Source organism: Chiloscyllium punctatum, chromosome 12 (genome assembly GCF_047496795.1).
Source record: "Chiloscyllium punctatum isolate Juve2018m chromosome 12, sChiPun1.3, whole genome shotgun sequence".
In the NCBI taxonomy this organism is placed as follows: domain Eukaryota; kingdom Metazoa; phylum Chordata; class Chondrichthyes; order Orectolobiformes; family Hemiscylliidae; genus Chiloscyllium; species Chiloscyllium punctatum.
In genome coordinates this window covers 55,897,109-55,912,345 of record NC_092750.1, presented here as the reverse complement: position 1 = coordinate 55,912,345, position 15,237 = coordinate 55,897,109, and the positions used below count along the sequence as shown (strand labels likewise).

The window sequence follows — 15,237 nt, the reverse complement described above, 5'->3', positions numbered from 1 at the left end:
ACAATGAATTACTTTAAAAGTCAAGGTCCATCAAGAAAAGTAATTAACTTTTTAATTAAAATATTGAATGATACTGTGAGCAGTTTCAAAAATGATTAAGTTTTGCACATATTCTATACAGGATTGTAATCATTCATTTAATTGCAACTTGGAATCACACTATCCAATCGCAATAATAAACCTGCCTGTTATCAACAATAAATTTCCATTAATTTTAGGGTTAGTAGATCATCGCGTACATGTAGGATGTACATTTATAGTGGTCAATTGCCTCATTACTCTTGCAACTTACAAATAAATATGATGGTCTTTGGTTTGAAACAGTACAAAGTACATAAACTGGAGCTATGCAAAATAAGCTAATGATTCTTGTTTCCATTTTCCCTTCGCTTACTCTGGACCTAAAGTTTTTATTCAAGAAAAAAGTAAGTTAACCCAGTACAATTACTGTTGCTAAACATGTTAATGTGTGATTGTGTTGTACCTCTAGTACTTTGCAATCTGTTTGTCTGCACACAGGTGCTGAATTTCAGAAGACTGTTTGGTTATTCTATCCATGATTCAAACTCTCACCATTTATATTCCATCTGCCATGTTCTTGTCCAATCACTTAATCTGTCCAAATCCTCTTGAAAAGATGTTGTATCTTTTTCATGACACACATTCCTGTTTCACTTTGTAGCATTTAGAACTATTGCATTAATCTCCATTCCCAAATCATTAATATATCTTGTGAATTTTGAAGTGAGCAGTAGACAACTGTGTGAATCACTTGTGAGAGCGTGTGGAGAGAGACCCTTTGTGAAACTCCCCAAGATTGACACTTGGCCAGTTCTGGTAAAATTCAGGCCCTGATCTCTATCATTTGACCAGAGCATCTCTCCCTTTATCTTCACAAGTAAATACTAGTAGTTAGGCAGTTGTTGACATTGAAGTCTGACTATCATTCATCCACATAACATTTTGATACAATACACACATTATAGCTGATTTTATAAGTTTGAAATTGCAGAGACTGTAGTGGTATTGTAAACCCAGTCTATTTAATTTTTTAGAGAAATGCAGCATTGTCCGATGCAAGGTAGTTTACATTTTAATGGCTGCCAAAACCTGTCCAGATATGAGAATTCGCTCAGTGTTTTTACACTCCCATGTGCTAGCAAGGAGAGTCATATGTCTCTTCCATTCAGTTATGTATTACAGGAGAGTGTAATTGTAGTTCATAAGTTGGTATTGCATGAGTATGATATGTTTGCGATTTCATAGTAGATTTGTAGCTCAGGTTGTGGATCAGTTGTAAGTTTTCTCACTGAGCTGGTCGATTTGTTCTCGGATGTTTTGTCACCATGCTAGATAATATTATCAGTGAACGTCCAATGAAGCACTGGTGTTCTGTTCCTGCTTGCTATTTATGTGTATTGGTCTATTGTGGTGATGTCACTTCCAGTTGTTTTTCTGAGAAGTTGGTAAATGGGGTCCAAAAATGATATGTTTGTTAATGGAGTTCTGGTTTGAATGCCAAGCCTGTTGGAATTCCTGTGCATGTTTTTGTTTAGCCTGTGCCAGGTTGTGTGTGTTGTCCCAAAAAACTGGTGTCCCTCTTCGTCTGTGTGTATGCATACCAGTGGTAGTTGGTCATGTCTTTTGGTGGCTAGTTGGTGCTCATGTAGCCTGGTGGTTAGCTTCCTGCCCATCTGTCCAATGTAATGTTTGTTGCAGCCCTTACAGGTTATTTTGTATGTGATGTTTGTTCTGCTGGTTGTTGGTACGGGGTCCTTTTAAACTCATCAGGAACTGTTTCAGTGTGGTGGTAGGTTTGTGGGCTACCATGATGCCTAGGGGCCGGACTGGTCTGGTCATCATCTCCGAGATATCTTAATTGTATGGCAGGGTGGCTAGAGTTTTCGGGTGTGTCGTGTCTTGTTTAGTTCTGTTGTGTAGGAATCAGTGGACTGCGCTTATCAGGTACCCTTTGTTCCTGAATACGTTGTACAGGTGTTTTTCCTCAGCTTCTCTTAGTTCTTGGGTGCTGCAATGTATTATGGTTCATTTAAATAATGTCCTGATGCAGCTCTGTTTGTAGGTGTTGGGGTGATTGCTCCTGTAGGTGGGTATCTGGTCAATGTGTGTGACTTTCCTTTACACGTTAGTCTGCAGCTCTTCATTGGCTTTTTGTTCCACTGTGACGTCGAGGAAGGTGAGTCTGTTGTTGTTCTCTTCCTCTTTGGTGAACTTTATACCAGTAAGGATGTTCTTTATGTGGATTTGGGTTTCTTCTAATTTGTTGCGTTTTTGTGATGACAATGATGTCATCCACACAGCAGACCCAAAGCTTAGGCTGGATCATGGGAAGGGCTGTTTGTTGTAACCTCAGCATAACTATTTCAGCTAAGAGTCCTGATATTGGTGATCCCATAGGCATCCCATTGGTTTGCTTGTAAGTCTTGTCATTGAAGTTGAAGTGAGTTGTGAGGCACAGGTCCACTAGTTTCATCGCTTCATTGGAGGCTCACTGATGATGTTACCTAGCATGGTGACAAACTGCCTGAGAACAAATCTACCAGCTCAGTGAGCAAACTTATAACCTGAGTATGACATGTGTTTTGAACTTGCGAACTTTCAAGCAAGGTCTCTGTGGTTTTGAGTTGGACTTTACTCATTTTCCAGGAATTGAACTATGATTGTGTGAGATATATTGGTGAAGAGGGCCTCTAGCAACAAATTGTTGAGAAATGGAGAAGCATGTGCACAAAGACCACAGAATAAAGGGACAACTATGATCAGGCGCTCAAAATTCTTGCACTATTTAGGAACTTGGTGACACTCCGTTTGCACTGGGATTGAACACAGTTCGATGAGCAGTGTGCATTGCGCCTTCTGACCTTGTTCTGAAGAAAAACTCATGAAATAAGCAGTTAAAGGTTTTTGGGCTCCACTTTCCACCCTGATGAACTCCTGCAGTGATATCCTGACATAGATGATTAACTTTGAATAATTACAACTGTCTTCCTCTGTGCTGTGTATCACTCCAGCAAATGAAAGGCCCAAGCTGACTCCAATGATATGGAATTGTTTAGGTGCTACACAAAGTCAAGTACACAATGTCAAAGGCGGTCACTCTCACTTCATCTCTGAAGTTCTGTATAGCAGTAATTACCAGACCTTCTTATCTGTTTGGTGGTGATTAAGAATAGATTGATGTGGTAGTAATTGGCTGGAGTGGATTTATATGGACAGGATATACAGCCGCACTTTTGCATGTTCCTGGCTAGATGCCAAATTGTGGGTATACTGGAGTAGCTTGTCTAAATGCACCACCAGTTCTGAGTACAAGCTTTCAGCACCACAGCTGAATGTTGTTGAGGCAGCCTTTTGGTGTCATTGTACTCAGCCATTTCTCTCTATCATGTGGGGTGAATCGAATTGTCTGAAGACTGACACTCCAGCCTCAGCAAGAGTTTGAGATTAATCACTGAATTCAGTCCATGAAACTAAAGGTCACTTTAAAAGCTTTTGTCTTTTGCATTTACACTGGCCTCTGCCACCACAGAGGATGGGGAATATTTATGGCACCTCCTATTATTTGATTAATTATCCATGATATTTACAACTGGATGTGTTTGAACTGGAGAACTTGGAACTAATCCATTGGTTCTCGAATGGCTTGACTCAGTCTGTTGCTTGCTGCTTTTACTGTTTAGCAGGTGTCTGGTTATTTGTTTTTTCACTTCAAGGGGTTGGCACCTCACACTTACATATACCTACTATAGCTCCTTACGTTTATTCATATACACATTATCAAGTCAGGATAGTAACCCAGATTTAATAATAACAGGGGAATGAGTGATATGTCTGGCCATCAAGGTAAATATTATGGTTGAATACAGTTATGCTGCTAATAGCTCACATTGTGTCACAGACACTTCAATGTTTTTAGATGTGTTCTGAATCTGTCTCATTTAGCATAGTGTTAGTGGCACAGTACATAATAAAGAGTGTCCTCAGTGTAAAGGTGGAATTTTGTCTCCAAAGGACTGTGCAGTGATCACTTCTACCAATTCAGTCATGTAAGGATTCACCAATAACAGGTAGATTGGTCAAAATGAGGTCAGGTACATGTTTTGTTAATTGGTTCTTTCATCACCTACTGCATGTGCATTCTGGCAGCTACTTCATTTAGCACTTAACCAGCACGGGTCTGTGGTCGTGCTACTAATCCATTATTGGCATACAGATTGAAAGTGTTGCCTGGAGTACGTTCCGTACCCTTGCTACTGTCAGTGTTTCTTTGAAATGGTGTTCAACATGGAGGAGTACTCATTGACCAATTGAGAGAAAGTGGTGAGTGGGAGTTAATGACCTTCCTGCCTATATTAGAACTGTCATTATAGGACCTCATTAGATTGTAGAATCTATGTTAAGGACTCCCAAATCATTCTCTCCTGACTGTACTGCTGTTCCATCACTTCAGACAAGTCCTAATTGTTGGTGGGATAGATTGTACTCAGGAATTGTGCTGGAAGGTAATACGACACTTACTGGAGGATGACATTTGATGAGGAAGACGTTTCCAGATTCTTTCCTCACTAGCAATGGGACAGCTTTCCCAATTTTGTCACACCACCCAAAACATTAGTGAGGAGTCAATTGTGCCAGTGTGTTATCATCACATAATTTGTGCTGGGGTTTCTGCTAAGTACTTGATTGAGTGTTGTTTGACCTTTCAGCAATAACCTGATACAAATAAGTGAAAGGAACCAATCTTAGAGATGCAGGTATCTGTAATCTTTTATTTAAAACATTCCATACGATGCTGTTCTCTGTAAATATGTCCTTCAGTCGTACATTGTGTTCCATCCTTTTGTCAGTTTCTTGTACGTTATTGCTGCTGTCACCGTTGTATCACGATAAACACTATTGCAACAGCCATTCTTAATATGCAACACTTTTGAATTGCTTTTCCTAAGTGGTTATGACTTGACAATTGAACATTCCTCCACATTGTTTTTGACTGTGAAGCTCTTCTGCCTTTCCATAATGTCTGAACTCTCCAGGTCTGCCTCACTTCACACTGTATTTGACTTTCAAAGTATCCTAAGTGCGAGTGTAGAGGATTACATCATCAGAACAAAGACAACAGAAAAGGGACAAATGAGTCCTTAGCGGAAATGTGATGGGAGGAAGTAGAGTCAAGATAGCAATAGAGGGAATCTGTGTCTTTATCATGAATGCAGAATCCATGTCAAAAGCAGGATTTGGAGATTGTTAAGAAATGCCTGTCTGTTGGTTAATTGCTAAATTAATAATTGTTAAACATTATCAGAGATAAATATTACCTTTTTAAAAAAAAGATGCAAGCATCCATTTCAGATTTATGGAAGGGGTGGGAATCCCCATTCTGCCAAAGCAAATATTATGCACAATGGCTCTATCCACTGATCTTTGTCCTTTGGTTAGGAAGCCTGCAATCTAACATTGGGCTGTCCAAACCACCTGTATCATTGGGAGATTAGATGAGAGATTCAATTTAGCCTCTGTCACCCATTGTGCACATTCCAAGGCAAACACTTTCAACAAGCCATATTGTCACATATATCTCCTGTGGTTACCCATGTCTAGTTCTATGGATTGTCAATTCGAACATGGAGTCAGCTTGCTTTTTGTTTCCTCATAATGTGGAATCTTACCTATTCTCTTGGTTTAAAGGTGCTTATTTTGGCATCATTGTCTTCATGTTCCATGTAATTTGCAGCTATTCTGGATTCCTCTTCATCTCTGAGTGACCTGGATATAGTCTGTAGGAAGATTTCTTTATGTACAGCTTGTACAACAAAGACCACACAGCAAGCAAGGTGTTTTCTCCATTCTTTCTGACTGTGTTCTTGTCCATCACTTATTCAGACATCTTTGTTTAATCAGTCTAACTGGCTTAAACACTCACCCACACTTCTGCAGTGCTGAATATGGATTTGATCCACCTGAATGTTGAATGTTTTGGCTGTGTGAGAATCGACTATTCCAAAATGCTCTCGCCTGACATCCATAAAATTGAGGTCAATCAAATTTCTGCTTCTCACATCCTTATTTGTACCAATTCCATCTCTCATGTACTCACTGTGCTACGTTGGCTCCCTTTTTTTTCTTCAATTTCAACTTCCTCCATAGCCTGGCCCATTCTCAGATCCCCTCCAATCCCATTGCCCTCCATTATACCTGCACTCTTTGAAGTCTAGGTTTTTGTGGATTGCAAATTGTAATCACGGCACCATTGGTAGTCATGCCTTCAGCTCCCAATGCACAAAATTCAGGAATGTCAGAACCAAATCTTTCCAATTCTCCTTCCTCCTTTTTAAAAAAAAAAATCCTCAGTCATTGCTTGACTATGTTTTTACCCAACTGAATAAAAGCAATGACTGCAGATGCTGGAAACCAGATTCTGGATTAGTGGTGCTGGAAGAGCACAACAGTTCAGGCAGCATCCGAGGAGCAGTAAAATTGACGTTTCAGGCAAAAGCCCTTCATCAGGAATAAAGGTGTGAAGCGTGGAGAGAGAAGCTAGAGGAGGGTGGGGGTGGGGAGAAAGTAGCATAGAGTACAATAGGTGAGTGGGAGAGGGAATGAAGGTGATAGGTCAGGGAGGAGAGTGGAGTGGATAGGTGGAAAAGAAGATAGGCAGGTAGTGAGGACAGTGCTGAGCTGGAAGTTTGGAACTAGGGTGAGGTGGGGGAAGGGGAAATGAGGAAGCTGTTGAAGTCCACATTGATGCCCTGGAGTTGAAGTGTTCCGAGGTGGAAGATAAGGCGTTCTTCCTCCAGGCGTCTGGTGGTGAGGGGTGGCGGTGAAGGAGGCCCAGGACCTGCATGTCCTTGGCAGAGTGGGAGGGGGAGTTGAAATGTTGGGCCATAGAGTGGTATGGTTGGTTGGTGCGGGTGTCCCAGAGATGTTCCCTAAAGCGCTCTGGTAGGAGGCGTCCAGTCTCCCCAATGTAGAGGAGACCGCATCGGGAGCAACGGGTACAATAAATGATATTAATGGATGTGCAGGTAAAATTTTGGACGTGGAAGGCTCCTTTAGGGCCTTGGATGGAGGTGAGGGCGGAGGTGTGGGTGCAGATTTTACAGTTCCTATGGTGGCAGGGGAGGGTGGGTCGTAGGGGGGTGTGGACCTGACCAGGTAGTCACGGAGGGAATGGTCTTTGTGGAAGGCGGAAAGGGGTGGGGAGGGAAATATATCCCTGGAAGTGGGGTCTTTTTGGAGGTGGTGGAAATGGCGGCGGATGATTTGGTTTATGCAAAGGTTGGAAGGGTGGAAGGTGAGCACCAGGGGCATTCTGTCCTTGTTGCGGTTGGAGGGGTGGGGTCTGAGGGCAGAGGTGTGGGATGTGGACAAGATGCGTTGGAGGGCATCTTTAACCATGTGGTAAGGGAAATTGTGGTCTGTAAAGAAAGAGGCCATCTGGTATGTTCTGTGATGGAACTGGTCCTTCTGGGAGCAGATACGGCGGAGGCGGAGGAATTGGGATGGCATTTTTGCAAGAGGTAGGGTGGGAAGTGGTGTAATCCAGGTAGCTGTGGGAGTCGGTGGGTTTGTAAAAAGAAAAATGTCAGTGTCAAGTCGGTCGTCATTAATGGAGATGGAGATGTCGAGGAAGGGGAGGGAGGTGTCAGAGATGGTCCAGGTAAATTTAAGGTCAGGGTGGAATGTGTTGGTGAAGTTGATGAATTGCTCAACCTCCTCGCGGGAGCACGAGGTGGCGCCAATGCAGTCATCAATGTAGCGGAGGAAGAGGTGAGGAGTGGTGCCGGTATAATTACAGAAGATCGACTGTTCTATGTAGCCAACAAAGAGACAGGCATAGCTGGGGCCCATACGTGTGCCCATGGCTACTCCTTTAGTTTGGAGGAAGTGGGAGGATTTGAAAGAGATTGTTAAGGGTGAGGACCAGTTCGGCCAAACGAATGAGAGTTTCGGTGGAAGGGTACTGTTGGGGACGTCGGGAGAGGAATAAACGGAGGGCTTGGAGGCCCTGGTCATGGCGGATGGAGGTGTAGAGGGATTGGATATCCATGGTGAAGATGAGGCGTTGGAGGCTGGGGAAACGGAAGTCTTAGAGGAGGTGGAGGGCGGGGGTGGTATCTCGAACGTATGTGGGGAGTTCCTGGACTAGGGGGGATAGGATAGTGTTGTGGTAGGTAGAGATGAGTTCAGTGGGGCAGGAGCATGCTGAGACAATGGGTCGGCCAGGGTGGTCAGGCTTGTGGATCTTGGGAAGGAAGTAGAACCGGGCAGTGCGGGGTTCCCGGACTATGAGATTGGAAGCTGTGGGTGGGACATCTCCTGAGGTGTTGAGGATCTGTATGGTCTGGGAGATGATGGTTTGGTGATGGGGGGTGGGGTCATGGTCGAGGGGGCGATAGGAAGAGATGTCCTCGAGTTGGCGTTTGGCTTCAGTGGTGTAGAGGTCAGTGCGCCAGACTAGCACTGCGCCCCCTTTATCTACTGGCTAGATGGTGAGGTTGGGATTGGAGCAGAGGGATTGGGTTGTGAGGGGGAGTAGTTGGAGTGGGGGAGGGTTGTAGACAGGTTGAGGCGGTTAATGTCCCAGCAGCAGTTGGAAATGAAGAGGTTGAGGGCAGGTAATAGGCCAGCGCGGGGTGTCCAGGTGGATGCAGTGTGTTGGAGGTGGGTGAAGGGGTCCTCGGAAGGTGGGCGGGAGTCCTGATTGTGAAAGTAAGCTCGGAGGTGGAGGCGGTGGAAAAAGTGTTCGACATCACGGCGTGTATTAAATTCATTGATGCGTGGACGGAGGTCAATGAAGGTGAGTCCTTTGCTGAGGACAGATCGTTTGTCCTCAGTGAGGAGAAGGTCTGGAGGGATGGTGAAAACTCGGCAGGGCTGGGAGCTGGGATCTGGTGTGGGTGTGGAGCTGGGAGTGGGGGCAGAGCCAGTAACTGGAGTGGGTGTGATGGTGGGGGGAATGGGTGTGGAGTCATGAGCAGGGATGGTGTTCCCCTCAGGGTTCTGGGGGCCAGGACTGGTGACAGTGGGATCTGTGGGGTGGCGTGTCAGCAGAATGCAGGTGAGTGGCATTGGTGAGGGAGGAAGTGGTGGCAGAAGTCACTGAGCGTGTGACATCAGCGATGATCTGAGTGGCAGAAGTGATGCCACGTGTGACGCATGAGGAATTGTGAGGGGCGGAAGTGGTTGTGGGAGTGGCCATGATGGGGGCCATCATAATATAGCTCCATGTTTAAACTTATTAATGCATACATGGTGTACATGCATCTTGGGATGTTCTACTGTGTGAAAGGTGTCATAGAAACGTAAGTTGCTGTTTTGTTGTTGATATTCACTCTTATTTGTGGATTGGTGAGTATGTGGTCAGTACTGCCAATATCTTGACTAGACCAGATGGAGAAATAATTCAAATATTTATTGCTGCTTCAGTGTAAAGCAATTTTATGGTTTCCTGAAGTTGAATTTACCATTCAGTAACATACGCACACAAAATAGATGGTTTATTTTATAATCAACATCATGAGGCTCATATTCTAAATGTTAAGATCCTCCGCTACGATAGTTCATTCCCTTGTGAGTCATTCTGAATATTCATCAAATTTGATAAATATTACTTGCCAGAAATTTATAAATACTTCTTCTTGACATTAAAGAGTGAGGGCTCCTGTCTTATCTCTCATATTTTCCTCAAGTCTGTCTAATAAAATTACTTATTTTCAATCTATCATGTTTCAGATTATCTTAATTTTTTCACGATTAATGTCAGGATTCAACTTTTCTGAACACTGCTGCATTTGTATGTGATGCTTGTTCTGGATATTGGATATTTGTTGGTTTTAAAAAAAAGCCATTTGTAACAAATTGATCCGTGCATTGACAATAATAATACTGCAGTCAGTTTTCTGCAATGACAAAGGCACTTGAGTAAATAAAAGCAAAGGTTATTTAAAAGGGACGCAGTACAAGACAGAATCAACTTAGGGGAACGAAGGTGCGGATTCGTCGTAGTTATTCAGTTAGGGAGCATAATGTAGAATGAAATGTGAATAGATTCCCATAGAAAGCAGGAGTTATGAATGACTGGATAATGAAAGCCAATTGTCCCTTTCCATCTTCAGTGAATTGCTCTCCACTCCAAAAAGCTGCCATCAATCATGACAATCATTTAATGAAAAAAGGATTTAAGTGTTATTTTTAAATTCAGGAAGACTTGATTTGTGTGCACGTTTGATCATTTTAGATTGCTTTCTTCACAAAACATGTGAACATTCTGTTAACTTGGTTTACCACTTCCAACGATTTGTGAACTGGCCTCTTTCATATTGTGCTCCCTTTAAACTTTTACCATTTGGCCTGCATTGCCTTTCCTCATTATTCTTCCAGAATGTATTACTGCACATTTTGCTGCAGTGAATTTCACTGCAAGGTATTCATCCGTTCCATCAACCTGTCAGTGACCTCTTGCAGTCTGTTATTAACTAACTCATTAGTTCAAGTTTCATGTCATCCATAATGTTCAAAACTCTGATCTTTACACCCAAATGCAAGTCATTAATGCATATCAAAGACATCAGCAACCTTACTACTGAGCTCAAAGGAACTCGACTATTTTCCTGTTCAGTACAATTCACCACTTTAGTCCTAAGACCATAACATGTAAGAAAAGAAATGGGTCATTGAGCCCATTGAGTCGGCTCTACCATTCCATGAGATTATGTCTGACCTGATAATCTTCCACTCCACTTTCTCTCCTCTTGATTCCCTTACTGATTAAAAAACTATCTCAGACTTGATTGTCATCAATGACTCAGCCTCAACAGCCCTCAGCAGTGAAGCAATTCACAGATTCACTGCCATCTGAGAGTAGAGAGTCCTCCTTACCTCTGTATTAAATTTATGACACCTTTTATTCCCTGGTCCAAGATTCTCTGCCATAAGGACCAGGTCAAGCCCCCAAAGAATCTTGTATGTTTCAATAAGGTAACTTCTCATTCCTCTGTATGCCCCAATGAGTACAGACACAACCAACTCAAACTCTCCTCTTAAGATAGTCCCACCATACCTAAAACTAACTCAGTGAAGCTTCTTTGTACTGCCTGCAATGTTGGTATAGTTTTCCTTCGATAGGGAGCCCAAAACTATTCACAGTATTCCAGCTCTGGTCTGACTAGTGCCTCATACAGTGCCTCATCCATTCCCTTTGAAATACATGCCAACATTTCCTTTGCCTTTTCTATTACCCACTGAACGTAGATGCCAATTTTTTGTGATTCATGGGCGAGGACTCCCAAATTCACCTGCCCTGTGGTTTTTGCAGTCTTTCTCCATAAGACCATAAGACATAAGAGCAGAAATTAGGCCATTCAGTTCACTGAGTCTGCTCCGCCATTCATTTACAATTGATTAAGTTTTTCATCCCCATTCTCCTGCTTTCTCCCCCTAATCTTTGATCCCCTTGATACTCAAGAACCTATCTATATCAGTCTTAAAGATACTCAATGACCTGGCCTCCTGTGGCACTTAATTCCATAGGTTTACCACTCTGACTGAAGACGTTTCTCCCTATCACCGTTCTAAAAGGTCTTCCCTTTATTCTAAGGCTGTGCCTTCGAGTTCTAGTCTCTCCTACAAATGGAAACACCTTCCTAAAAGCAATCTCGCTGCCGCCCCCCCCCCCCAACCTCCTCATCCTTCTGAACTTCTAAATGAGTGTAGACCCAGAGTCATCAAACCTTCCTCGTATGTTAAGCTTTTTATTTTTGGGACCATTCTCGTTAACCTCCTCTGAACATGCTGTAGGGCCAGTATATCCTTCCTGAGATGTGGGGCCCAAACTGTGCACAATACTCCAAATGTGGTCTGACCACATTCAAATAATAATCAGTTCCCTATTCTTTTTGACAAAGTGAATTTCCCTGCATTATATTCCATCAACTGAGATTTTTTCCCCACTCACTTGACCCATATTTGAATCTCATGGCTTCATTTGTCTAGATAACACAGCTTTCGCTTTAACTAATGAGTTTTGATTTGGCTCCCTATGCTATGGCAATACTTTATCAAATGGCTTTTGAACATCCATATGCACAACTTCAAAGTTCACACCACACTTTCTATAACTGTAAGAACTCAGAAGGCCCTATTGGAAGCATTATCATTTATTGTTGAACACCAAAATAGAGCCATTACTCGTGGTGTACATTGGCTGGTCCCAGCCCAGGACAGACAGTTCTGTAGAAGTAACCCTGGCTCTGCTTTATTTTTGAAACACCTGTTCAGAGATGTCATTTTATACCTCTGCAGCAGGTGTGATGATAACCTAGGCCTTCTGGCTCAGAGATAGGCACACTGCCACTGCACCATAAACACTTAAAGGGTGAGTTTTATTTATTTATTAAATACTCAGAATACTCAGCCTCTTGCTGAGATATTTGTATCATCGATAGTCACAGGTGAGGTGCTGGAGGACTGGAGGTTGGCTAACATGGTGCCACTGTTTAAGAAAGGTGGTAAGGACAAGCCAGGGAACTATAGACCAGTGAGCCTGATGTCGGTGGTGGGCAAGCTATTGGAGGGTATCCTGAGGGACAGGATGTACATATATTTGGAAAGGCAAGGACTGATAGGGTAGTTAATATGGCTTTGTGCATGGGAAATCATGTCTAACAAACTTGATTGAGTTTTTTTGAAGAAGTAACAAAGAGGATTGATGAGGGCAGAATGATAGATGTGATCTATATAGACTTCAGTAAGGCGTTTGACAAGATTCCCCATGGGAGACTGATTAGCAAGGTTAGATCTCATGGAATACAGGGAGAACTAGCCATTTGGAAACAGAACTGGCTCAAAGGTAGAAGACAGAGGGTGGTGGTGGAGGGTTGCTTTTCAGACTGGAGGCCAGTGACCAGTGGAATGCCACAAGAATCGGTGCTGGGTCCACTACTTTTTGTCATTTTACATAAATGATTTGGATATGAGCATAAGAGGTACAATTAGTAAGTTTGCAGATGACACCAAAATTGGAGATATAGTGGACAGCGAAGATTACCTCAGATTGTAAGAGAATCTTGACCAGATGGGCCAATGGGCTGAGAAGTGGCAGATGGAGTTTAATTCAGATAAATGAGAGGTGCTGTATTTTGGGAAAGCAAATCTTAGCAGGACTTTTACACTTAATGGTAAGGTCCTAGGGAGTGTTGCTGATCAGAGATCTTGAAGTGCAGATTCATAGCTCCTTGGAAGTGGAGTCGCAGGTAGATAGGATAGTGAAGAAGGTGTTTGGTATGCTTTCTTTTATTGGTCAGAGCATTGAGTACAGGAGTTGGGAGGTCATGTTGTGGCTGTACAAGACATTGGTTAGGCCACTGTTGGAATATTGTGTGCAATTCTGGTCTCCTTCCTATCGGAAAGATGTTGCGAAACTTGAAAGGGTTCAGAAAAGATTTACAAGGATGTTGCCAGGGTTAAAGGATTTGAGCTATAGGGAGAGGCTGAACAGGCTGGGGCTGTTTTCCCTGAAGCGTTGGAATTTGAGGGGTGACCATATAGACGTTTACAACATTATGAGGGGCATGGATAGGATAAGTAGACAGACAAAGTCTTTTCCCTGGGTTTGGGGAGTCCAGAACTAGAGGGCGTAAGTTTAGGGTGAGAGGGGAAAGATATAAAAGGGACCTTAGGGGCAACATTTTCACGCAGAGGTTGGTACGTGTATGGAATGAACTGCCAGAGGAAGTGGTGGAGGCTGGTACAGTTGCAACATTCAAAAGGCATTTGGATGGGTATATGGATAGGAAGGGTTTGGAGGGATATGGGCCGGGTGCTGGTTGGTGGGACTAGATTGGGTTGGGATATCTGGTCGGCATGGACAGGTTGGACCAAAGAGTCTGTTTCCATGCTGTCGGTCTCTATGATTCTATGACTAAGTGCTATCACACAAAACTGAGGGACTTTCCCACCACCAAGACTCCTTATTTTTCTCAGATTTCTTTTTTAAATGCTCACCATCACCCATAAAACACCCATGTTGCCCATGCAATTCCATTTAAGGGTAATGCAAAAAGGGTAAGGGAGAGCTGGGGAGAGAGGGAAAGGACCAAATCAAAATGGAATTGGACGGGGAAGTAGAGCAGTGTATCTCCTTGCAGTGCCTATCTCTCCCCAAATGCATCTTGATGAATACTGCATGCTCCTTCTGCAAGGACACCCAGGCATGAACATAGGAAGAGGGGAAGTCAGTTGGCTATGAGACCTCCTCCACATTTCACTGCTTGGACCCGTTTATAGCCAGATTTGAAAAGCGTGGTGCTGGAAAAGCACAGCAGGAATCCTGATGAAGGGCTTATGCCTGAAACATCAACTCTCCTGCTCCTCGGAAGCTGCCTGACTTGCTGTGCTTTTCTAGCACCACACTTTTCGACTCTGGTCTCAGGCATCTGCAGTCCTCACTTACTCCTGTTTTTAGCCAGCCTGGCCAGGCCAGGGCAGACCCATGTGGAGGACCTCACATCTACCTCCACACCCTCTCTACACCAGATTCCCAAAGATCACGATTGTATGACTGAACTGCAGTCAAAAGCACAAAAACAAATTTTCAAATAGCTATAAAGGGGGCGCCCACTCAGTCTCCTTAATTTTTTTACACTCAGAAATGCTATCACACACACTAAGTATCTTCCCACCACCAAAATCACTGGATGTTTTGCATTTTTTTTCATCCTTTAATGACTAACCACCACCAGTAATCACCTGTGTAGTCAATTCAATATTTACAAGCAAAGCCTGCTATAGTCCGTGCAACAATCATAACTGAGGGGGAGAGAGGGAAGGGGCTAAATCAAAAGGGAGTAGAGGCAGAAAATAAAGCAAGTGTATCTCCCACACTGGGCCTACTTTATTATTTTTAATATTTTTATTTAACCCAGTTTACCAATCAATCCGATAGACTCGTGGGGCTCAAACCTGGGCCTTTCGGTTCAGAGATACGGACACTGCCATTGTACCACAAGAGCTTCTGAAAGCCTACTGCACATACTAATCCCAGGCAGTCTCCCATCCAAGTTCAAACAAGGCCTGAATCTGTTTAGCTTCTGAGATCAGATGAGTTCGGGTGTTTTCAGACCGGTGTGTCCGTAACACTGGGTCCAACTTCTGCGTATCCAAATGACTGTCAATTTTCACATAGCTTAATGTTTTTTTGGCCTGTAATTGGCAGGTTTA

The 15,237-nt window shown here is 43.2% G+C and overlaps 1 protein-coding gene across 12 annotated transcripts in view; it reads left to right on the top strand.

Moving 5' to 3' along the window:
- The window catches only part of chl1b (cell adhesion molecule L1-like b), an 885,223-nt gene that overhangs the window by 350,985 nt on the left and 519,001 nt on the right, over positions 1 to 15,237 (top strand). For 10 of the 12 annotated variants that reach the window (XM_072582621.1, XM_072582612.1, XM_072582614.1 and 7 more), the window contains one exon: positions 408 to 425. The exons of the other annotated variants lie outside the window; for them this stretch is intronic. In XM_072582621.1, the coding sequence (XP_072438722.1) occupies positions 408 to 425 (18 nt within the window). The remainder of the gene's footprint in view (positions 1 to 407; positions 426 to 15,237) is intronic. 12 annotated transcript variants of the gene reach the window in all.